The 25,249-nt window shown below is 48.6% G+C and overlaps 1 protein-coding gene across 2 annotated transcripts; it reads left to right on the top strand.

Annotated features, from left to right (window-relative positions):
• Window positions 1–62: 62 nt before the first annotated feature.
• Window positions 63–23,417, top strand: BRAP (BRCA1 associated protein). Of its 2 annotated transcripts, XR_012996542.1 has the most exons (13): window positions 63–246; window positions 484–642; window positions 1,454–1,655; window positions 2,483–2,672; window positions 4,205–4,318; window positions 4,822–4,970; window positions 7,217–7,292; window positions 7,933–8,071; window positions 8,565–8,674; window positions 10,322–10,411; window positions 12,329–12,432; window positions 13,685–15,217; window positions 23,376–23,417. XR_012996542.1 is itself a non-coding variant. In XM_076352776.1 (12 exons), the coding sequence occupies exons 1-12, from the start codon at window positions 165–167 to the stop codon at window positions 14,043–14,045; spliced, it is 1,776 nt and encodes a 591-aa protein (XP_076208891.1). In that variant the 5' UTR covers window positions 63–164; the 3' UTR covers window positions 14,046–16,081. The 2 variants fall into 2 exon arrangements, 1 of the variants encoding a protein (XP_076208891.1); XM_076352776.1 differs by lacking the exon at window positions 23,376–23,417 and having other exon boundaries at window positions 13,685–16,081.
• The last annotated feature ends 1,832 nt before the right edge of the window (window positions 23,418–25,249 follow it).

Here is a 25,249-nt window from a genome sequence, read left to right as displayed (position 1 = left end):
GCCGCCGCCGCCGCCGCCGCCGCCGTGTCGCCGCCGCCTCTACGTCATCGCGCCGCCGGCGTGACCCCGGCGGGGTCAGAGGGGAAAGGTGCGGGAGGCGGAAGCGGTGCTTCATCTCCGTTGGCCTCCTCGGAGCGCGGTGGCGGCCCGCGGCGCCCGGGCCCATGAGCGTGTCCCTGGTGGTGATCCGGCTGGAGCTGGCCGAGCACTCGCCGCTGCCCGCGGGCTTCGCTTACAGCGCGGCTGGTGAGTCTCTCCGGTCCGGTCCGGTCCGGTCCGGTTCCCTCCCCTCCCACCCGGGGAACTGGGCCCGGCTGCGGGTCAGCCCTGTCCGCCGTGGCGGGGGAGGGAGCTGTGCCCTGTCCCCGGCCCCCAGGTGCCCGGGGAGGGGGTCGGGGTCGCCGTCCCGGTGCTGCCGGTGGGTCTCGGTGCCGGGGCTCCGCTCCCATCGCCCCGTCCCAACGTCTCTTTTTTGCTGCGCAGCTCCGGAGATGGCTGCGGAGAGCACCGGGGCGGCCCCGGCTGCTGTGCCCTCCTGTTTGGAGGGGAAGGGCCCCGGGGAGCGGGCGGCCATCCTCCACCAGCACCTCGGCCGCAGGGAGATGACCGACGTGATCATTGAGACCATCCAGCCGCGGCCAGGTACCGGCCTCGGGGGGACGAAGTGCCTTTTTTCGGGTCTGCGGTTGTCGCCCACCCCGCTGGGGTGGCAGCCCCTTATTGCGGAAGGGGAGCGCAGCGCTTCCCAGGCGCTGGCCCCGCCGGCGACAGCTGTCTGTCGGTGTGGGGGGTGGTGGAGGTGCTGCTGGGCGTGCGGGTCTTGAGTCAGTCATGCGGTTCGGAAAACAAGTAGGGAAGTTAAGGAACGAGTGTTGGGGTCCGGATGGGAGAGCTGGTTATTGCTGGCAAACGTTTCCCACTCTGTAAAGGGTTAATTTACTTCGGGCTGTGCCGCGGGCTGGTTGGTGTTTTGCTTGCCAGCGTTGCTGGCCCGTAGGAATGGGACTGTTCAGCTCTGCAGACGTTAAATTCCCTGATAGAGGGGAGGTTTCAAGACGGAAACTCCCAAGTCGTGTCGAATGTCCGAGCCGCCATCAGCGCAGCGCAGGAGGAGCAGCTCGCTGCTGCGGGGCTCTCCTCGCCCGTGCTCGGCAAACCTGTCCTGGTTGCTTTGTGCTGATACCAGTGCCTGTTGGGATTTCACCAGGCACGGTACAAAACTCGCCTTAGCTTGATCCGCAGCACCGGGTCCGGCCAGGGACTTGCGCTGGATGTCTGGCAGCTCTGGAGTTTCTCCTGGAACAGCAAAGATGAGAGGTGTCTCGTTCTGCTGCTTTCCAGGGTTGTAATTTGACTTCTCGGGGTGCTGTTGTGTACATGCAGGCTGTGCTCGGGGAACAGCAGACGTTTCTGATGCGGCATTAGTAATGTGGAAACTTTTGATTTGTAAAAGATGAAACAAAAGCTGCCATGGAAGGAAGAAAATCTTCAGAGGCTGCATTTGCCGAGGACAAAAATAAACATGACGATCAAAGTAAAGAGCGTGAGGCTGCTCCAGACTCGCCTTCAAAACAGCTCCCTGACCAGATTTCCTTCTTCAGCGGGAATCCCTCAGTTGAAATCGTTCACGGCATTATGCATCTGTACAAAACAAAGTAAGAATGCTTGACTAATTGTAGCTCTAGTGGGAACAGCGCTTCTGAATAATGCCGCCAGCCGGAAGGGTGAGTCTGTCACCCCGGGGCTGTGGCTCCTGAGCTGGGACAAACAGGAAGGGTGACTTGCACCGGGGAGGGCAGACGGGTCCTTGTGTTAATGGTAGAGCTTGAGGCTGGCCCGGGTCCCCCAGCTGTGGGTGATGCTGCTCCAGCTGGAGAGGGCTTGTCCCAGGGGCTGTAATAGCATAAGACAAATGCAGGTTCCTAAAAAATGACGTTTGAAAGCAGCTTCTCAAGGGATCCCACAATTAAACTCTGATCCCCAGGGTCTTGGCGGCAGGCCTGAGGAGCTGTCTGAGGGAGGAGGTTTCATCCCGTATTTCAGGGATTACAATTCCATGCCATTCCCCTGTAATTGCGTGAGAACTTCCATTTCGGGTCTTCTGAAGACTATCAGGAGACACGAAATGGCTATTTGAAATACTAACAAACACTGCTCGTTTGTTCTAGGAACAGTTCTGAGCATCTGTGGCTTGCCAACTTCAACTGTTTTCATAGAAAAACAGATGTCAAATTATTCCTGACAAAACCACTGAGCTGCCCAGTTCAATCCTTTACTAAAAAGTAATAGTTTCATGTGGGTACGTTGGACGCTTACCACAACCCCTTGCTTCTCTTTCTTAATGTCTACAAATGTGTAAAAGATGATTAAGATTGACAACAAAGCTATTGTAGTAACTGCGGCTGTTGGAAGTGTGATGTATCCAGCTCTGCCTTTGTCCTCGCTGAAATGACATGAAGTTGTGTCACTGTTGTCTTATCAGCAAGATGACCTCTTTAAAAGAAGATGTAAGGCGCAGCGCCATGCTTTGTATCCTCACTGTCCCTGCTACGATGACCAGTCATGACCTGATGAAGTTTGTGGCTTCCTTCTATGAAGTAATTGAGCACATGAAAATCATCCGAGATTCCACTCCAAACCAGTACATGGTGCTGATAAAGTTTAGCTCGCAGGTAAGAGCTGGAAGTCCCTTTGCTGTAGAAGGGATGGCGCTGTCATATACAGCTGCTGTTCAGGAGCGCTGTCTGGCTTCGCTGGCCAGCTGTTAGCCAAGATTGCACTTTACCGTCGGAGAAACAGTCCTGTCCTATTGCCCAGAGCTTTCCCGGGGCTGTTGACTAGGATTAGTCCCACGCCTTGACCTGGAGGCAAGTGTCTGCCATGTTCTAGCTATTCTATTTCTTGATGGCGGGATATTTAAAAAAAAATAGTAAGGATACACAGCGCTCTGCTATCTCAGAGCATACTCAGAAAGGGAGTGATACATTGCGCTATGCTGAACAGAAAGGACCCAGCCAGCGGGGCTTTCTTTGCATTTTAGGAAAGACTTGTTCTGCTTTTGTGAGGAGCTGGGTGGTCTCACAGCCACTGCCAGTACAGTGTGAAAAGGACAGTCTCCCCCAAAACTGAGAGTCTAAGGGACGAATTGATAACCAGATACCACAGTTTGCTGCTCACGTGTCTTCTTGAACTATGTAGCTTTAAGCATTCCCCCCTGCCAATTCCTGTGTGGACCCTCTCACTCGTACCTTCTTTTCTCCCAGTTGCAAATGACTGATTTTGGGGTTGGGGGAGAGGTTTCCCCCAGCCGTGAATACCGTGTGAGATATTTCCCGTGCCTGTTGTGCAGATGCAGTATTTGTGTGCGTTTTGTGCTGCTTGCTGTAGTGGCAAAGATGCGTTTTTGTATATCGCCGTATCAAATTTCACGGGCGGGTATCTAGTGCTAAACAGCCTTGCAGCAAATCTGTAAACGTGTACTCAATTCACCCTGAACTTCCTGTTTCTTAGGAAATTCCCTGAAGCCCTGTTCCCCAGTAGCCCCTAAAGGCAGCAAAAGCAAATCTCATGGGCCTTTACGCTTCTGGACGGAGTGACCAGGAATATGGGAGTGTGGCATTCAGCTCATTTGCCTCAGTCTGGTGTGATCGTTTGTGAGAGAAAGGATTTGGGGAGGTTACCGGGTGAAAATGGATGATGTGTTTGACGGGTTTTGTTTTGGTTCTGCCTCTTCGCAAGCGATTCTCGGGCATGGTTCAGAGCGTGCCTGAATTGTGACCGGTGAAATGGATCCTTTCCCGCAGTTAAATTGTTGTTCCTTTCCCCGACACAAGTATCAGTGTCCTGCAATGTGGCCCTCTTAAATTTTTGCAGAGACCAAATTTGCTTTGCAAATGCACTGAAAATGCTGACAAAGGGCAAAGCAGATGCTGAAGGGAAATCCGTTATTCCTGCTGAATGCTCAAATATCAGAGTAGCTGTCACTGCTGTGAACTTCGCTTCTTATCTTCAAGTGGTAACGCTAAACCCACTGCCAAGATGCAATGCCTGCTGGCAGGAGCTGGCTGTCTGAAATATCTCCCCTGGTATTACAGGGCTTGGTGGAGGGGAGAAGAGAGGATACAGCAGATTTCTCCTCCTCTTCCTCGGTTGTATCAGCTGCGGGTTCTCTCTTTTTAACTGGCTTCCTTTGTTTTGTGCATAGGCTGATGCAGATAGCTTTTATATGGCATGCAATGGGCGGCAGTTCAACTCTATAGAGGAGGATGTTTGCCAGCTGGTGTACGTGGAAAGGGCTGAAGTCTTCAAATCAGAAGATGTAAGTTTTGTTTTGTTTTGTTTTCCCTGCACTTCAGAGAATTTTAACAGTATTATTTGGACTGGGCAGAACGCTGCAAGAACGGCTTAACTGTATCAACCCAAACCCCGTTTCCCGTTCCAGTGCTTTTTCTACTTGGGAGAGTTTGTTTGGTGACTTCGTGGGCTTCATGCCTCGCCACTGCAGCGTCTCTGATCTAAACCTGCCGTGGGTAGTAGATCTAGTGAATCCAGAAAACAGAATGGGGCTGGTGGCAGATGCAGCAGCTGCACCGAGTCCATGCTGTTGAGAGGATTCTGGCTGTGGTCTATTGAATGTTGTGGATCACTTTCTTTTTCAATAAATTTCTAACTGCTGTGTAGGCTCACAGGATTACTTTGTAGCGTTTTTGTACCCTAGCGCCAGCAGTAATGAGAGAGAAATTTGACTTTTTCTTACGTGGGTGCTTAATGTATGGTGATTGGAAGGTGCTGAGCAATTTGTCCCTGCTTGTCCTTTTGAAGGGGGCCAGCCTGCCTGTGATGGATCTGACAGAGCTCCCGAAGTGCACAGTGTGCCTGGAGAGGATGGATGAGTCCGTGAACGGGATCCTTACCACGCTGTGTAACCACAGCTTTCATAGCCAGTGTCTGCAGCGGTGGGAGGACACCACGTAAGAGGCTTTTCTTTATTTCCACATCTAAGACGCTGTTTGAGCGTGGTGGTTACATGCTGACAAGACTGGTTCTGCTCATCAGAGTGTGGGGGCAGGAATTACTGCAAGTTCTAATGCTCTTTTTTCCCATTAAGGGACTCCCAGAGAGAAATCTCCCCGCCAAAAGTAATTGAACACTGTTTCCCCTGGGCCTCACTGCTAAGGCAGGCAGGGAGTTGTAGAGTAATGCTGATTATTTTAAAATATTGTAGGATAAAAATACTGGGGTAAACAACATTGGATGCGCACACAGCCCTGTTTCACTCAGTCTTGTGTGTCCGTTCAGTCATTCGTTTCCTCAGCATAGCTGAGGCTGCGCTGTAGGCAGATGTGCACACCTGGCTGGGGCTTAGGAGTCCTTTTGGGAGCCCTGCAGGGCAGCAGTCTTGCCTGTCTCACTTAGATGCTGGGAGAGGATGAAGAAGAGCTGGGCAAGAGCAGGTGTACAGGGGGACAGGACTGGAAAGTGAGACAGAAGGGAGGCGGGGAAGGAAGAGACGATGACAGGATCACTCAGTAAATCGGGAAGGGGAGGCAGCTGCTCTAGGCAGGCTGTGTTATTCCAGGCGGGTATGGGCTGAGTGATGGGAGGCCATGTCACTGGCTCAGGGAGACCCTCCGTGGCACTGGGCAGGGCTGGGGGTCAGACCTGCATCTATCCTTAAAGCAGCTCTTCTTTTCACTACCGCTAACCTTTCCTTTTCTTGCTCTTACCATCCTTCACATCCCTGTAGATGGGGATTTCAGTGTGTCTGAGCTCCTGACTGCAGACCCCGTGACTGGCACCCAGGTGCTGCTATCAATTGTGCATATTTTGCATTCTTCTGGACACTGTTTGCTGTTTTACTGCACATCAGGCAGCCATAGATACTGCAGCAGAAGGCTGCTGATCTTCACTGTGTTTTCTTCTCTGTCACTGGTACTGTGATTGCCTGATTCTCTGATGGAGCGTGAGGAAAATTTTAGCCATCTGTATATCATTCGTAAGCCAAAGTAACAGAACCTCGGTAAGATTAATCAGATTTGTAGCTATTCAAGTTTATGGGCTGCTTTGCTCCATAAATCAAAACCGGTTTAAATTTGAAGCAGTGGAGCTTAGCCCGTGCAGGAGCAAGATCCAAAATAGCACTTAAATATCTAATATACAATTTAAGCAGAACTTATGCTCCCAGTCTAGCAGAATGATAAAAGAAAATCCCTGTCCACTTTGCTTAGGCGCCACGGAAGCTGTAAGTGCCTGAATTTGTATAGAAAGCTGACTGCAATCCAACTGTCTCCTCCCTTGAATATTTCTGTAGCTTAATCAGCAGCTAATGAAAAATACATAAACAGTCCTGGCAACAGGATGCACAGCCTCAGTTACCCCGCTCCCTAGCCGAGCTTCTAGTGCTTAGGGTCTGGACAAAGGTTCCTTCTGGTCTTGGGTCTGCTGTCTTTCTGGCAGCACATTGGTATAGTTTCAAAAGGAATGATAGTGGGGTGCCTGCTACTGATTCTTTTAGGGTACAGTTACGGATATTCTTCCTGGAATCGGCTGAGACTGAATCCATTGGGTTGGCGTGAAATTGAAGCATCTCCTCATCTCCTTAGGGTTGTTTTAAGTACTAAGGTATGTTTACAAAGTGTAGGTACCTCCCTCTGTTATTTGGCTGTCCTCAGCAATGTGTAGTTACAGCAGCCTTCCACAACAGTGTGTAGCTGCTGCATAAAACCCTGCAGGTAATGGAGAACTGAAGATGTCGGTTGGCAGCAGTCCGGAGGAGCAATGTTTAGAGATGTGTAACACATCTATACAAGTGCTTCTTGCAATATTTATGGCTGAGGCAGGGAAGTGTTTTTTGAGCTCGGTCGTGGCTTTTTTGCTTACTGGCAGACGCTGAGGTTGCTGGCAACCCCACTGAGGCTTTTGGTTGCAGATGTTCTCTACACCTGGACTGCAGCAAAACCAGATCGAGCTGAGACTGTGAAATGGCTTCGGAAGAACTGTTCTTTGTTCTGCTGTCACTTACTGGCTTTTAAAACAGTAGCCTTGTGTGGAATGGAGGCAAATTTGAGTGGGGTAAATGTAAGCCGAGAGATGTGCGCACATAAGGAGCATCCTACTGCATAAGGCATTTACTTTGAGCTCTCTGGCCCTCCTTTTAATTACAGTAATATTAAGATGGGGCTCCTTGTCTCTAATCGTGATGCTTATTGCCCTCTAGGTGTCCTGTCTGCAGATACTGCCAAACGCCTGAGCCAGTGGAAGAGAACAAGTGTTTTGAGTGTGGAGTTCAAGAAGTAAGTAGGTGGGTGGATGGTGGGTGAGATCTAGACTAGATCTGACTGCACAGCTGCTCTAGTTGCTTTTGGGGTTAATTCTGTGGCTGCTTTTGGGCTGATTTTACCACAGTGGTGTATCTGCTTTCCTTTTGAGTTGGAGTCAGTACTGGGAAGGGATCTTACCTCCCAGGTTTCCTCTTCTGACAAATGTTTCTGATTCTTAGAAAGAAGTATTAGCACATAAAGCTGATCAGAGCATGTGTGATGAGTATGATAGGAGGCAGCTAAACTAACACTGAACTTGGTGGTCCCTTCTACTATGTGCTCTTCAGAGCTTGCTTTTGTGGTCCTGCTGAGGTCCCTCATTCGTTAGTCAAGGCCATTCTTCCATCTGTACTTGTGATAATCTATCAATGTGCCCAGCACCTGCAGGCTTGTAATCGGCTTGAATGAGCAGGTACCTCCTTCTCTTAGCCTTCCAGCTGAGCAAGGCTTCAAAGAAGGAGGGGGAGGAAAACAAATGCTGTTCGCTTTCTAAGGAAGTGACTGGATGTACACAGCATCAGCAGGCCATCGGTGTCAGATCACACTTTCTCAAAGCGCTGATACCACTGCTTGAGAGTGTTGTATGTACAGAGCTTTCTCATTCTGTTGACAGAACCTTTGGATCTGCTTAATATGTGGGCACATAGGCTGTGGCCGGTACGTGAGTCGACATGCTTACAAACACTTTGAGGAGACCCAGCACACCTACGCAATGCAGTTGACCAACCACAGAGTCTGGGACTATGCTGGAGGTAAGCGCTCTGTCTTCCCCTTTTGTAGGATGACCTTGTTTGTAAAATGGCTTTCGGGACCCCTTAGTAAGAGTACTTGTGATAGAGTTTGCTTGGGGATTAAGGGGCTTGCATCTGTACTAGTACCTTGTCTTCCGGGAACATCCATCTCCTCTCTAATAGCAGTTTTCGTGGGTCTGTAGCAGATGGAGGAGGGAGAACATGATTCTATAATGGACCGGGGCAGTCCTGTAGTCTCTGTGGAATGTGTTTGTTACTCCCTTTCCATCAATTTGCCCTGAGGTATGGGAATGAGCTGTTGTAATAAATATCCTGTAAGGTGTCTGTGCGAAGTCTGCTAAATAACAAATACATCTGTTGTTGGCTTTCTGCCTTGCTAATACGCTGTTGCAGCAGTCTGCATGGTTAATTGTGCTGCATAAAGTATTTCCACTGGTGTCAACCTGGGTGTTCTTAAGCTAAAACTCCCTGTGGTTGAATTTTCTCTCTTCAGATAACTACGTCCATCGACTGGTTGCAAGTAAAACTGATGGGAAGATAGTTCAGTATGAGTGTGAGGGAGATATGTGTCAGGAAGAGAAAATTGATGCCTTACAATTAGAGGTAAATATTTTGGCTTGTTGGACTCTGCATTGTACTGCTGTGTGAAAGTGTTTCAAATCCGGATATGACTACAGGAAAATTACATCATCTTATGCAGCAGGCCTGCTGCCTGCATGTAGGCAATCATCTTCAGGCAGAAGCAGGATGTTTTTACCGCCTTTTTTTTTTTTAAAAAAAAACAAAAACTCTTCTTGGCTCTGCAGAGCCAATGCAGCTAAGTGTAAGCTGGCTGCAGTTTCATCCTGTGCTCACTGGTAGACTGAAGGTTAGCTGGTTACGCTGCTACAAACACTCAGGTCATTGGAGAGAGAAATGGGTCCGAATGCCCAGACTCACTCACCAGACCCTTCCTAGTGGATCTGTGACTTGGCTTAGGAGCCAGGATGTGTATGGAACTGTCAATTCGAGTAGTTTAGCTTGTAAACTGAGCAAGTATGTAGGAATCCATAGCTGTGTGCTTACCTTGGCTATCGAAGAAAGCTGACAGGCTCATCTGATACCAGCCCTGTTCTGCTCCCTTCTCTTGAAGAGATAATGATTATTTTGTACCTGTTGGCCAGCTTTTCCTATCCTAACCAGAAGGGTAAAGGAGAGGAACTCAAAATTACTGCTCTGCTGAGCAGATATACCGCAGCATGATCTCAGCTGCATTAGACACAAGGGTATCTGAGGAGGAACAGCCCATAGAGACCAGACTTTGTAAGCTTTTTGCTCAAATAAATATTTGGTTGCTTTTCCATGAATTTTCTGAGTAAGGCTTAGATGCTAAACCAGGTATTTTTAACCCTTTTTTCTGGGAGGTTGGTGCTTAAAGTCTGTAAGGCCTCTCTATCTAGCTTATGAGATCTACATGTTTCTAGGGAGAATGAATTCAGCAGTGTATTCTGGTGCTCTGATATTACTGAGAGTGTTTAAGGCTTTTTGCGCATGTTTAATTCTGTAGTGAATGCCTGATTTGGTGCTTATTAGCCTGAAGATAAGAAATGATCATGTTTTCCAACCTTCTCATAACTCATTTGCAGAACCAGGAGTGAAAAGATGGGATGTAAGGCATATATCCTTGTTCAGATGCCAAAATAACATTGGAATGGGCCGTACTTGTTGGAGAACAATAATTGTGAATAGTTATACACAGCTGAGGATGCTTTCCCAGAGATGTTCTTCCAGTGAAGCTAGATATGTGCACTTACCCTTCTGCCTTGGGTTTTGGGCTGTGAATGGGGAACTCAGCAACTCAGCCTTTGGGATCTCAGACTCTCGTGACAGGGATGGTTGATGCTTCCTTTTCCTGTGGAGTGTAAAACTTGTAGACATTTATTGCTACTGCCATGAAAAATCTGTCTCGTCTTTCAAAAGTTCGTGGCGTGATAGTGAGTACAGCTTGGCGGAACTTTTACTTGATCCTTGCTGTTGTGCTCTAAAGGCTTTCCTTGACTTCAAAAAAAATCAAGTGATTTGATTTTGAAATCAAGTTGGTGAAACACATCTGCTGGATCTGCAGTTTGCACGTATGTTCAGAATGTCCTGTATGCTCAATTTCATCTGATTAAATTGATTTGTATATTGGAGCCCTTTGGGCTTCTTAATCAGCATAGCCACCCTTAACGTAAAAGCTGACTGTTCTGTGTGTATCTTCTGTGTTCGTAGTACTCATATTTGCTAACAAGCCAGCTGGAATCGCAGCGAATCTATTGGGAAAACAAGATTGTCCGAATAGAAAAGGATACGGCTGAAGAGGTGAGCTCTGCTCTGGGCGTGTGTGAAACTCTGCTGAAACACGCCTCCTGGACACTGTTAAGTTAAATGGGAGATGGAGCTGTTCAGTCTCTCATAGAGCCTGCATGTTGCGTGACGTGGCCTCGCGTAGCCTGTTTCGCTACCAGCTGAGAAAATTGGCTCCAAGACGTATCCCTTATCTCGATGCTCAGATCTAGCAATTTGCTGCTCAGTGGTGCAGAAGTAGGTAGATTGCCACCTAGATTGAAGGCTGATTTAAATGTACTGCTCAGGAAACTGCAGCAGTGGTGAAAACAAGTCTGTGCTGCTGCAGGATCCCTGCTTGCCGATGCCATCCGTCTCACGCTGACGTGTATCTCTAGGGAAGGTTAGTGTAGCATAGACAATATGACTTTAATTTGCTTGGCTGCAGAAAGCGGTAGCAGTCTTTCTGCTCCAAATGCGTATTGATTTGCCCTTTCTTCTTGATCCCCTATCTCTCCTCATCACCCTTTGGGAAAAGTTCAGAGTTTCGTCCTATAAAGCATTCTGTAGGCAGGACTGCTTCAAAATGTCATGAGCAAAAATCCAGTGAGAATATTTTAATGGTTTCACTCTACGTAGATCCTTTCAACTAGGTTTCAAGTGAGTCAGGATTTAGGGTTGAGTCCTTAACTGAACTTTCTGCATGACTTCTAATTAACCATTTAGTATCTGCAGTTAAGTAGCATCGTAAATGTAGAAATTATGACTGTTGAAATAGTGGTCATTGACCTTGGTCTAAAGAACAGTCCCAGAAATCTTATGGAGGGCCCTATAAAAGGAAAAGATACAGCGAAAATCGTCTTGCACACGACCAGGAAATATGATCCACAAAGCAACTTCAAAGTGAAACAACTGTGATATATGCCCCAAATATGGTTTCATGTTTAAAGATCCTTACATTTTATTCACGGCCCTCGCTCCATGTAAGTCTTGCCTGGATCAGTGCTACTGTGCAGTGTATTCCATTATCAGTGCCCAGGCTACTTCCCCAAATTAACCATCAGCTGCATAAACACTCCGTGATTAAGGCCGGAAGGCTTAAAACCTGCTCTGCATTGACTCTGGCATCAGTGAAGGCACCATGTGTGCCGACACTGACATTTATCCAGATTGCTCCTCCAGGAAGGCATTTTTCCTTTAAATTCCTGTCTCCGCTACATGCAAGCACGCTTTTGACACTAATATAGGGGAAACAAGTATTTCTGTCTATAAATTTCCTGTAAGTCTTATGTTAGAGGCTTTGACGTGTTCTGTGCAGTGCCTAGAGAATGAGAGCTTGGTTCTCCTCAGCAGTAGCAGTCTCGAGTTGTGAAGTAGAGGGGAAGAGGAAGCCAATGTACGTGTGTTTCTGTTTGCGTTTTGCATGAGCAAGATATTCGTGTCAGTAGGTCACTGCCTTATGACAGCAAGCTGCTGAGTCAGTGCTGAGCAAAGTAGCATGTTAATTTTCAGACTTTGACCATACTTATTTGAGGTTTAATTTAAAATGAGCAAAAGCCCGACATTGTAAAGCCTTAAGATGGAAATTTAAGTTTGCTGACAGATACAAAAAAGTCTGAGAGAATGGCTAAATGAATGCTTAACTGCAGTCAGTAAGAAGTTAAGGATCTGATGCAGCTTTTGTTTGAATGGGGTGCCTGGCGCAGATTTGCAGCCTGAGTTGCTGCTCTGTGTGAGCAGCTTCCACGGCAACGTGGTTCCTCGTTGGGGTACTGCGAACTGTAAACGCAGAGGGTCTTCATCAGAATTAAGCCTTTTCGTGACTCAAAGCTTTTGCTTACCTGGATATGGTAATTGGTCAAAGTCTAGAAACCGCTCCAGAAAAATGAATGTCATAATGAAAGTGCACAGGACTTTGATCTCTTTGAAATGCCTGTGTGTTTGTTTTTACAGATTAACAACATGAAGACCAAATTTAAAGAGACCATTGAGAAGTGTGACAGTCTGGAACAGAGGCTGAATGACTTGCTCAAAGAAAAGCAGTCTGTCGAAAGGAAGTGGGTACCGCTGCCAGGTTTAGTTCCATGCAGCCATTAAAACTCCGCGCACTGACATCCAAAAAGAAAAAAAATCTTGCTATTCCTGGGCAATTTTGAGCTATTTAAACTGGTATACTGAGAACACAGCTTATTTTTAAAAAAAGCTCTCATTTATGTAGGTGTTCATAAATTGAAAGTGCCTGTTGAGTGGAACACAGCTTTTGGGCTCTTGGCTCTTTTTACATGGTCTGCATATTTAGCATTCAGTAATCCTTCCTCTGCCTGCTCAGAAGGAGACGCCAGCCTGTTTCACAATGGGCGGATACAACCGAGGAGAAGAAAGGCAGCTCAACAGAGGCATCTCACCCAGCACAGAGAAAAATGTAGATCTTAGGAAGTGCCTAGATGAAAGATGTCAAGCATGGGGACTGTGCAGATCAGTGTGTTCCAGCTCCCTAGGTGGGACTGCGTGCTCTGTTCCTCCTAGCCCACCAGGCCCCTGGCACTGCTGCCTCTCCAGCAGTCCTGGTTGGAGCAGAAAACCCAGGCTAGTGAGCTAGTTCACGCAGCTCACCTTGATGAGTGGAAAGGAGTCTGTGTATGATGCCAGCAAACTTTCAGGGCAAAAGCACTGAGTTGTTAGGAGCAGGGAAGCACTGTCTGTGAAACACGAGGCTACCGATATCCTTGTGGGAGCATCTTGCTTCCGAGTGAAGTGGTATCTTCAGGGTCTTGTGCTCGGAGCGTGGCGGGAGCCAGCATCTGGGCGGCCCTGATTGTCCTTAGCTCTCTAAGGACCCCATGTAATCTCTGTGCCCTTTTCGGCGCCTATTCCATAAGTTGCAGGTGCGTGTTCAAGGTTACAGTCCCATGCTCCCACACACCCTGTCTGTTACCTCTGTTGGCCTTTGGTACAAGATGGAATTGCCTAACTTGCAAGGGAAGGGATTCTCCCAGGCTATGCAGTTGGAGGGACAAAGGAAGGGATTCTGCTTCGCAACATCCTATTCCATATGCAGGTAACGCCATACAGACAAGCAGGCGCTAGCAAGCCTTAAGCTGGGTAGAAAATCCTGGGGGGATTTCGGAGTCCTCTTGTGTTGCCTCCCCTCGCCCATCTTCTGCCAGAAAACCAAGTTCCAGGCGGTCTTGGTGGGGCTGGAGACAGCTGGGAGTCAGTTGCCCTAAGGGATTGGAAATAAAAAGGATGCAGTGGTGTTTGATCTTGGTATAGTGCACTGCTTTCCTGACTTGTGCTTCTGTTTGTAAGGTGTTCTCAGCTGAATAACAAAGTGGCTAAACTTTCCAATGAGCTGAAGGAGGAGCAAGAACTGAACAAGTGTTTGCGAGCGAATCAAGCCTTGCTTCAGAACAAACTAAAGGAGGAGGAGAGAGTGTTAAAGGAAACCTGCGAACAGAAGGACCTGCAGATCTCCGAGATCCAGGAGCAGTTGCGGGATGTCATGTTCTACTTAGAGACACAACAGAAAATCAATCACCTCCCAGCTGAGACCCGACAGGAGATTCAGGAAGGACAAATCAACATTGCAGTGGCATCTTCTGCCAGCTCCTCCACGGGGGGCACGGGCAAACCTTCTTCCAGGAGAGGCCGTGGCAAGAGGGGCAAATGAAAATCAGAGTGCCCTGCTCCCATCCTGAAACTGGCCGTGCTGGTGGTAGGCCAGGCTCACCTCCTGGGACTCCGGCTGGGAACGCCCAGTTCACTAAAGCTCAGCTAGAAATTGTCTTCGGAGCTGCTCATAAAACTGGCTGCCAGTCAATGGAGGTGTCTGTGGTATTTAAAAGCATTTCACTGCACTATTTAGCTATTTTTAGGCAGATCTTAATGACCATTTTGCCTTCCGACCTTTTCGAAGCCCCTCCTATCATGCATTTGACTTTCATCTTGGAGAGTGTACTGTTTTGGGGTGGGTGGGTGTGTACGTGTTAAACATCGCATTCTCTAAGGGGATGCTGTAGAGTAGGCTAGGCCCAGTGTGTAAGGCTTCTCCAGTTCTTCTCCTGGATTAAAGGTATTCTCAATTAAGAAATTATTTTATTTAATAAACAGTGTAAATTAGATTATATACATCTCCTTTCAGTATGTGTAGTCCTGACACGGCAGATCTGCTAGTGCAGGAGTAGAACTGTAGTTTGGAAATAAAAAGGAGTGAGGTGTGGAAAATAAACCATCTTAGTGGTATAAGAAACTGAACGAGTCCTAAAGGCTTGTAATCTAGGATATTAAACGCTTTAAGGGACTTTGCTACTATCTGTTTCTTCATTTTAAAGATGGCCTTTGAAAGGCCAGAGCTTGCTGCCTTTGGGGCAGAAAGCATGGAAGTTTTATATTCTGGAAACTGTTTAACGGGGCTATTTTACAGGCATTTCTACAAATTAAACAGAGCCGTCTTTGCGAAGACTGGTACACGTTACATATTAACAGCTGCCGCAGTGTTCTGATCCTCCTGGCGCGGGGCGCGTATGCGTTCCCTCCGTGAGCTGCACTAGGGGTGTGTTGGCATAAGCTCCAGTGCTGCAATCCTCAAAACGAGGTGAGGAGAATGACTAACGCAGTGTTTTTACAAACTCTCTTCCTCCATGCCTGTACCCAGCCTTTGCAGTAGCTGCCGGCCCCGCGGTGCTGTGGAGCTGAGCGCGCTGCCCTGCGACTGGACCCTCGCCGCTAGATGCAGCTGTTGTATCCAGTTACTGTGGTCACCTAGCGCTGCCTGTTCCGCTCTGAAACGAGGCTCTGTCCAAAATCTCGGCTGGCAAAACTTTTGTGTTATTTGCCGCAAAGGTACGCAGATCCTGCAAGGGAAATTTGAGGACAAATCTGGGTTTGGTTTGGGTTTTTTTTTTGTTGTTGTTGGTTTTTACTTAGAATATATACCAGGCTTGATGCTCTGGGGTGGGAAGAGTTTTACCCTGGCTGGAGAAGCGACTGTCCTGGTAGCTGTGTTGTGCTCAGCAATCTGAGCGTTTAAAGGCTAATCCTTTATTAAAAATGGCTGGGGGAGTCCCGCAGTTGTCTTTTCAGACCATAGTATGATCCTTTTCTGTTGCGGAAACTGCAGGAACAGCCTTGATCTTAGTCTGTAACACTGAAAATGCAGCTCTGACTTACCAGCTCCAAACTGGAACAAAGAAATAAAACAGCTAGTCCTTTATTGCTAGAAGTTGTTCTTTTTGGCCAATTGGAAGGAAAGAGTTACAATAAATAGAATGACTCTCAGAAGGTGAGTCGTTATAATCTGCTTCCTGACTTTATGGACTGGAAGCGTTGAACTTCCTCACTTTGAAATAAAGGGCGCTTGTTTGTGCACTCATTGCATCCACTGCTTGGGTTTGGACATCTGCCCCAATCATCTGGAACTTCTACCTTTTCTAACTTTGTAGCATGAATGTACACTAACTCTTTTCTAGCGTGTGGATTGTACAACCAGGCCTCTGCCTTCTGTAAATTATTCTAAGGACCTAGAGATGTACAACACAGCTTGCTCTCCTATAGAAACTATTTTATTTAAGATATATTTTTACACCATCTAAGATCCTCTGACCTTTTGCTGAAAGCTTGCTTTGTGTAGAGCACTAAGATGCTGTACTGTATCTTGGAATTCATTTTCAAAAAACGCGATTGAAAATTAAAAGAGTGTGCAGTATTTTTGTTTGTGTATTCAACTGGAAGCGGAGGGAGGAGATGGCAGGGAGAACGACAAAACATGCAACTTACTCTTTCTGAAGTCTTCTACTTTTTAACTCAAAGGCAAAGCTGTCCAAACGAGCTCTTTGTCGTGTTTGGGTTGGGGGGAAGTTCGGTTCAGCTGAGCTGATATGAGCAGATAAGGCAGGGTAATTATCTCTGGCTCATGAGAAGTGGGCAGCTCATGCAGAAAAAGCAAGGGTTGTTGAATACTTTTGTGTTAAACCAGATTACCCCCAGTCCTTGGGTCCCCTCCAGCTGCTCCTAAAGCCATCCCAGGTGGCAAAGCAACCTACAGTGTCCATCTGGCTGCTTATTCACTGCTGGAGATCCACCGGGCTCCCCCCAGGCTTCTGCTGGGTGAGGCTGAGGGCACCCTCCCTTGCGAGACTTCCCCCGCGGTAGGACCACGCTCTATCTGGCCGCAGGGCAGATGTGGCTCGAGCCCACACGTGGCTCGTGGTGAAGGGAAAAGTCCCAGCGAAGGCCGGTCCGTGACTCTTCCTTACCCATCAGCAGGACGCCCGAGTGCCTGGAAAAAGCGGTGGCGCTCAGACCTCTCCAGCCTGCAGTCAAATTTTGACATCTGCGACTCAAACAACAGGTCAGCTTTGTGGCTGATGACTCAGTATGACCACAGCAGAAGGTTGCAGCAGCAGAAAACTTCCTCCAAGCACTGGACAGCTGAGATTGGCCAAGCTCCTGCTATGATTAAAATCCTTAAAATAGATTTTTTTTTTTTTTTTTTTTTTAAAAAAAACATGAAGGAAATCTTCCCTCCTGCTGAACAGCAGAGGGGTTATACTGTCTGCTGATGCTGTGTTGGGTGCCTGGAGTAGTATCAAAGAGAGCTCTAGGACAAAGCCTGCCCTGGCGATTGCCATGTGGGCTACACGGCGGTAATGGAGAGGAGATGTTTCAGCAGGAGCAAGAAATGGGGGACCTGCTCTCCCCAGAGCTCTGTGGGCAACACAGGAAGGGCTGCCACTGGTCAGCACCTTCTGTGAACTTCACTGGATCCTGCCCTTCCCTCTCTGCAAAAGGTCCCTGATTGACAGGCTGGCAGAGAGGGAACAGGACAGCAAGACGACTCGTGATTCTGCGTACGTGGGCGGGACGGTAACGGCAAAAACACCCAAGGGAGCCCAGGAGCCTCCACTGTCAGCTCTGCACCTCTGTGGCGAGGGCACCCACCTGTTTGAGAGAGGAGGTCATCGGGGATCGCAGGAAAGGCTGCGGGATTTAAAAGGGCCAGGGAGAAACGCAGATGGAGCGGAGCGACAGCCAGAAGTCGCACGAAGCTTGGCAGAGCCCTCCACGCTTTGAGGATGCTGAAATGATTCACTCCGGCAGCTGTTCCTGAGCGAGTGGAAGGGAGAGGCAGTTAGACGGGGCAATGGGTCATCACGGCTTCTCGTCGGCTGGGAGAAGCAGCGCCTGCAGCCGGAGGGACGGCAGGGACAGAAAGGGCCGTGTCCCCCTGCTTGGAAGGGAAATGTAGGGCAGCTCGGGGTGAGCTGGGGCCCAGGGCTCAGCTGTCACTGCTTCACGCCAGGGATGTTTCCCATAAGCAAACGGCAAAGCCCAGATTAGCAGGAGGCTGCTCGGTGGGGCTCCACTTGATGGCGAGGTGGGCTTCCCACCTGCCACCTCCAGCACCCACAGGGTTTGTGCCCAAGCTCTGAGCAGGATCTGCTGGGGTGGGAGGGGAATGCAGCGCCCGTGAGACCTGCGGCCACCCGAGCTCCGGCACCCCCAGGTCTCTCTGCTGATGGGTTTCCATGAGCCCTTTTGGCGCCAGCCCAGCAGCAGCCCCCCCTCCTCGTGCAGCCCAGCCGGCCGCGGGTACCGCAGTTTGGGGTGAGGTGCCTGGCTGACATCGCTCTGTTTCACATGGTTCCAGGGACTCATTAGTTTTTCGGTGGGCTAATTTGCCTCTTGGGAAGAACCTGTCCCTTAACACCAATTAATCCCCTCCTTGACAGGGGTTCTGCTCTTTTAGGAGCTGAGGTCCCGGGTGAGGTGACGTCTCTCTGGTTTGTGCTCTAGAAAAACCTTGTGTGGTGCCACTAGCAGAGCAGACACGGAGTCACCCCACAGGCAAAGGTCTGCGCGTGTCTGTCCGTCCATCCGGGCAGCTGGAGCACCCCATGGCCGTGCTGTGCTCCCGGTGCCTGCGCTGCAGCCAGCCCGGGCCCCTCCAAAGGGGCACGCTGCCGTCCCACCACCCGCTCTCTGCTCCATTTACCTTTTCACCAGAGCCCGATTCCCTAAGGCCCCGTGGAAAATTCCTGCCTTGATCTGCACCAACCAACTTGTCTGTTCTTGTTTGAGCTCTGAGAAATTCACATCAATTTCTCCTAGGCTTCCCCCCCCCTTTTTACATAAATGGGTATTTTGGTCTAATAACTGTATTTTAAAGGCAGACACATCCAGCTGGTCCAGCTCTCCACAGCAGGTCCTACACCAAGAGAGCCAGCAGTGTTTGGAGGGGAGTTTTGCAGCACAGGAGGGACATTTGTGTATTCATTCTCCAGTCTGAATTCCTGCACACGTTTCCCAAGGCAAGAGCCAGCTCTGTGCACTGGTTCACTTTAGCCGCCGAGAGGCAACAGCAAAATAGTGACAGGTTTGCTTGAAGCAGGAAGCAATTTGTGATATTTGCTTTCATTTCAAGCTCAAGTTCCAACCCCACACCTAACACTTCCTGCTCCTGCACCACCCTTGAGCAAACATTATTTATAGCAGCAAGCAGCATTTATAGCTTTGCCTTCTTGACCTGGAAGTAATTGGTTAATTGAGTTAGACAACAAACCTCAAGACACTTACATGGTTTCCTTCCACCTTCTCAAAGGGAGCTGGGGAGTCAAACTCCTTCCATCCCAAACTGGGTAAAAACATCAAACGCCTCAGAGAGAGCAATGTTTACTTCCCCACCAGGAAATTGGTCCCTGTTGAACCTTCTTCGGGGCCAACAGCTCCTATAAAGCTGCTGCACCTGGGGAGGTTGCTGCCTTGCTGGAGCTGGCTCTGGGGTAGGTGGGGGCTCTTTGTGGAGGGTCTCCTGAGCTGCACCGAGGCTCGGAAGCAGCGGAGAGCTTTGCTGCTCGCTGGTGGGAGCTGTGCTCTGAGCAGACACGCCTGAGCTCACCAGGAGACTGAGATTTTGGTCTTATGTGCAGGTCTAGTAATGCGATGATTTTGTGGTTGTACAGGTTATCTGGGTTTGTGGGCTTGAGGGCAGGGGGGTGAGGGTGAGCTATTGGCTTGCTTGCGCCCTGTTAAGCGTATGTCTTATTCCCAACCCGAGATCCCTAGGGCCGTGCTGGTCTCTGGTGCTGGGCCCTGCACGTTCCTTGTCATCTGAAGGTGGCACTTCAGTGGCAGCACTTCTCTTCTGTGCACTGCTGAAGTGGCAGTGCTCTCAAAAGTGCTTAAGTTGAGCTGTAAAGCCCCCGTGTCTGTGCTTGGGGGTGTGCAGCAGCCTGCGCTGGGCAGGGAGCTACAGGTGCTCTGCCTAATGCCAGTGGAGGTTGCAAGACATTCACAAAACCCACCTGGCTGCCGCAGACTGAGCAGTCAGGCTGCCTTCATGCATTTAAGGGGGGCTTTTCCTGGAGGTAGGCTGCCACTTAGCTGTTTTTCTTGCCTATTATCCGTGTCCTTATGTGGTGGCAATGGCCTTGGAGGACAATGTCAGTGTAGGATGTACCTTGGTTTTCTGGATGCAAAGATGATGTTCTTGACACCTGTTTACATGCCTCTGCCTCCCAGTCTCCCTCTTCCCTCACGTCTCTATTTATACGTGACTTTGTGGTATTTATTAGTCTCTATTGATGTGTGATGCTGTTAGGTGAAGAAATGTATCCTCTTGCCCTGTAAAACACAGGGGTTTAAGCATGTGAAGGAAACCCACCTTGGTGGGCTCCTTCTCTCCAGGGTGGGGGGAGACCCCTACTACAGGTGTGAGTGAGGTTCCAAGGCAACTTCATGGTCTCTGTGTCTGAGCTCTGTAAACCTAAAATAAAACCAGAGTAAATCTGTTTAGCACGTAAAACGTGACCAGATCTCCCAGAACAATTCCTCTACACTACTGATAATCTTAGTCCAAGCAGAATTAACGTAGGCTGGAGAAACTCCTAGTGCTGTTGGCTTGAATCCATGGTCTGTGTGGAGTCCCAGTTGGAAAACCTTCTGCGAGGGCTGGAGGAGCCGAGCGGGAGGCGCAGCTAAGCGAGATGGGTGAGCTGGCGATATCCACAGGAGACAGGGATGCTGCTGCAGCCAGTGGCCCCGTGCCGATGGAGGGGGAGCTGGCTGGTCTCATCTAAGCACAGCCATGCCAAGAGTTTCCCTCTGCAACTGCAGGGGTTGCATGAGGAGCAAAGAAGGCTTTTTCCAAGCAATTCTCCTTGGCAGCTTTTGAACGTGCTCTAGCTTCACTGGAGCGAAGAAATCCCAACTGGATCCTGCCTGCTCAGTGAAGGAGCACCAAGAGCTGAGCACAGGCCCGGGACCCGAGAGCTCCTGGCCTCCACCCTTTGCTAACGTACCCCTGCAGCTTCACCGCAAGGAGCCAAACACCTACTCCTCCTTCCAAGTAATCAATGGGGAGTAATGAACAATGGTGTAAAAGCCAAAGCTTATAGGCAGCTGCGTGGGAATGCAGGCAGCGCGCTGAAATCACGGCATCTTCCTCTGCGGCGATGAGAGTCAAACTGCAGAAGCAGTTAAGAGGATTAGATATTTTTGATCATATTTGCAGCTGCGCTAGCTGTAACTGAGAGGAGAAATCCAAATGCTTCGTCTTGGGAAGTGACTCTGAGCCTGGAAGGGAGCGCTCCCTTGGGACCCCGCATCTGGGTATGTGCTCAGACCCTGCTGTTTGACAGAGCTACGAGGAGCTGTCATTCCTACAGCTGAAGTAGTGGCGCTTGGCTCCCCTGAAGACCCAGGCTCCTGTGGAAAACTCACTGCAAGCCAGCCCGGATGCAGGGCTCCGAGCTGCAATAATGTCTCCAAAATGTCAGCTCCCACGCAAGAAGGTCTATGTCTCCCAAGTGCCACAGCCTAAACGAAGAACACATTAGAAGCCCTGCCAGGTTTAGACCCAGATGTGAGAGGGGAGATCCCTCCCTGGATATCACTAAGAGGATTTCTTTAACAGTTGTCTTAGCACTGCAGTGCTTTAGCAAGGAAAACTAATTTCACTGTATAGTTAAGTTTCAGTGTCTAGTTCTCACGCATTTAGTGCCGTTGCCATCCAAATAAAAATACCTGACCATTTCCCTCTGAAGCTCAACCCTGCAGAGATGCTGGCGACACACTGCCAGTGCTGTAGTAGGAAACCCCCCTGCTTTTCCCTAGGGACACGTCCGACGAGCCCTTGGCCCCCACTGCAGGCAGGATGGGCTGAGGGGGAGTATGGAATCCATTAAACTTTTTTTTCCAATCTTAAAAACGTGGCATTGTAACCACGGAAGAAGACATCACTCCTTGACACACGTGCGTTTGCTGGAAGTGCTTGGCCCTGCTCGCAGTGGCTGCCTGAGGTCCCCACGTGGAGGGGTGGGAGTCCTTTCTTCACGGATGGAGCCTCAGATGATGCTCTGGGCTGGTGCAGGGAGGTTCCTCCTGAAGCCAAAATCCCAGATCTGAGCCCCAGGTGTAACATGTCGGAGGAGGGGAAAAGCTCCGCATCTCACTTCCAATTTGCCTGATGATTTTATAATGGAGTCTTAGCGAACAGGAGGAAGAGTGCCAGAGGTAACAAATTCAACCCTTTCCAAATGTGGTCATGTGGTAGTCATCTGCCAAAAACGTAAAACAAGATCATAATCTTAAACTTGTCCTTTGAATGTACCTGTTCCGTAGTAGTTTCCTTCTAATCCCCAGGGATTAATACTGAAGTGCATTGAAACATCTGAGGTGAAGGGGCACAGTGGAAATTCCTTGCAGGCTGGTAATAATAACTGAAAGCTGCTCTGCGAAGCAAACCTGAGGCTGACTTGGTTTTTAATGGACATCTGTCTGTAGGGGGAAAAAATGCCATGGCAACTGGCTTTCTTGTTGGCATGCCTGTCTCAGCGAAGGGACGGGGAGAAGATGGGTATTGGTGGATCTGTGTAGCTGTGCTTGGGAAACGTGGAGGTACAGCTCGACGAGGCTGTGAGGCAAAGGTTGTTTATGCTCTGTGAGCACCAGATCTTGAGGGATTTAAGAGCTAAATCTTGGCATAACGATTTCTTTGTGTGCTGCTGCTGCTGCTTAGCAGGAGCTAGGCTGGGTTCACCCCTCCCTTTTGTAAAAATGTGAAGTCTTAAAAGCGTAAAGTGCTTGGTTGAAGATTGCCTGGCAGAGTTGGTGTTTCCCAGTTTGCAGCTCTGTCCTGAAACAACTGCTATGTAGCCAGCGCATCGCTGAACAGGTCCTGGAGCTTTGCTCCCGAGGAAGGAAATGCCCTTGTTTAGTGTCTGCAGCCAATGGAAATTGGTTAAGGTTCATTAAAATGTTGGTTATAGGTAAAATGAGCTCTGGCACTTCCGTACCTCTCTCCTGAGCTCCGTGGACGTTAGCATTTCCCTTCACCTCCTGTTGGTTGCAGAAGCAGCTGGCATGCATGGCACAGCAGGCGCATCTGTCATCTACACCCTGTCTGAACTGAGCTGGAGGGGGATGCTGGTGGGCTGAGAGAAACTGGGAAGAAATAGTTATAAAAGTGCAAGTGCGGATCAAAAGCTGTATCTGATGGGAGCTGGTCTCTACTTGGAACTGAGCTGTGAATTCGAGGGGCTGCAGAAAATGAGAAGACACTATGCAGTGACTGGGGTGGGGAGGACAGGCAGAAGTAGGCAGCAGTTGTCCCGCCTGGTCGGTTTGGAGCTTGGGCTTTGGTTTTGCTCGTTGTGTATGTACCTCTTTCCAGTTTGGCCAGTAGTGCGTTCATCAGTTAGAACTGATGGCAGCTTTGCTGATGAGCTAATATCGTATCTCTCTGGGAAGTGCTTCTTGTGTGTTAGAGGACCCGATTTGTTTTCCCAATGTCTTTCCAAGTGTTTGGAGATCCCTGTGCCCATAGCACTGTTCACACAGCTTTAGCCTCCAAAAAGAGGGTTAGGGATAATGGGACTAAATAACAGAAGTCTTCAAGGAAGAGAAAATGCATGCGTAGAAATGCTCAGTTCTGTGAGCTTCTCTAACAGCTGAATTTGCGTAAAATAAATGCCGAGTGCCTGTGTCGGTTGTCCCTCCGCAGGCATGCGTGTTTCATCTTGTTGAATGCTGTTGAGGATCACCCTGGGTAGCTCAAGGAAGAGAGCACACCACCTAACAGCAGGTTAGATCAAGGAAATGTTACATCATGTAGCACTTGCTGGTAAGTAATGATATTATCAGACTCATTTATCTTCGTATGCAAATACAGCCTGCGCATGTAGTCACAAATCTGAATGAAAATAGTAGCCTTGAAAAAGAGCAGCTCTAACCTGGAACGTGGACAGAAAGGGCAAAACAGAAAGTGATTCTCCATCAGACATAGTTGCTTTTCTTTCTTGACCATGGAGCGGGTGACTTTGAATCCTGAGCTTTCCTACAGCTTGACCACTGCATCCACTGACTGTTGTCTGTTCTCTGTCACAACCTCATTTGCAACCAAACTAGTAGCTATAATGGTAGGGAATAGGCAAAAAAAAGGGAGAAATTGACAGAGCCAAACCATAAAGTAATAAATGTGGAATATTGGGAATGGTGGGCAAAGATGAGCCGTATGCAGTAGAAGTAAAGGGAACGATGTGCCGTAACGGCAGTATAATCCCATTACGCTGGAAGCTTGGGTGGTCCATTGGAGATGTGCGCCCACACCGGAAAGGTGAGGAGCAGTGTCTGTGCCGGCAGTCACCGAAGCAGCTGGCTGCCACTGGATTCAGAAACCAACCTGCAGGTTCTCTGGTGGTCGTTACTGCCGGAGCTATTTTAATTTGGCCACTTACATATTTACTTTTAATGTGTTTTTTACAAAGATGCTTGACAAACAGAAAAGGGAGGGCACAAGGAAAGCCAAACAGAGCTTAACAAAACAAATAATACACTGAAGGAGAGAACAAGTCAAACTGCAACTGCACTTGAGTCATTACTGCAGACGTGAACACGAGTCTTATTCATACTGTAATGTTACCCCAAAATGTAGTTTTAGTATGTTCATATCCTGCCTCAGAAACCATCTCTGCCCATGGAACTTATTTCTGTATTTTTGACATCCTTGAATATCAAGGGCTCCGTCTTTGCCAGCACGACCTCACAACATGGCTGCCACTTCAGAACACTGCAGGCTCTTTAATAGTTCTTAACCTTTAGCCACATAAATAGTGACTAATTGCTGTGCACTGTAAACATTCTTAGCTGAAAAAGCATTGAAGTAATGTTCTTTAAAAAAACCCAACTATTAAGTGACCTGGATATGTTATACTCAGTCTCTTATCGGACTTTCTTGTGCCTTTTTTTTTTTTTGGTAACTTTCTTTTAAAATGCAAAGTGCGCTGATGAAACACTGTTGAGTAAGTAATCCTTGCTAGCTGTAGCTTACTTGAGTTAGTTTCAAGGCATATTTTGACTCTTCGAGTTCTTTTCCTGCTGCATTTCCCCTACTGTGGTAGCACTTGGAGGCTCTCTGCTTGAGGTCCAGTAGGACCAACCAAAAGATATAGAAAACCTTATAAACAATATACCCTAAAGAGTTTGGTTAAATGCAGGGGGTTTTATGCTAGTGGATTTTACATATACGTGTGTGTGTGTATGTAGTGTGTGTGTGTATGTGTATATATACAAATAAAAGGTCTTTTCTTAGCTTCTGTTAGGTAATGTTAGTTATCCCATCACGTGCAGTGCAACAGACTTCTGCTTTTACAGTAAATGGTCCTAAAATTTGTGCCAGTGGTAGCGCAAGCTGCCTTCAGCTCTGCAGGTGCTAGTGTCTCCTACAGAAACTCCTGGTCGGCAGAAATCCTCAATATCCTTCTCTCTCGGTTCCGTGGCTGTGAAATAGCAAAGTGTCTTGCGAGTTCACAGTTTCCTTAAAACTCTGCTGGTTTAGGGCAATATTTTCAATGGAAAAATTCTTTGTACTGAGCCCAT

The sequence above is a fragment of the Aptenodytes patagonicus genome, chromosome 15 (genome assembly GCF_965638725.1).
Source record: "Aptenodytes patagonicus chromosome 15, bAptPat1.pri.cur, whole genome shotgun sequence".
NCBI classification, from domain to species: Eukaryota; Metazoa; Chordata; class Aves; order Sphenisciformes; family Spheniscidae; genus Aptenodytes; species Aptenodytes patagonicus.
The sequence above is the reverse complement of the archived record's forward strand: the minus strand, read 5'-3'. Positions and strand labels throughout refer to the sequence as shown.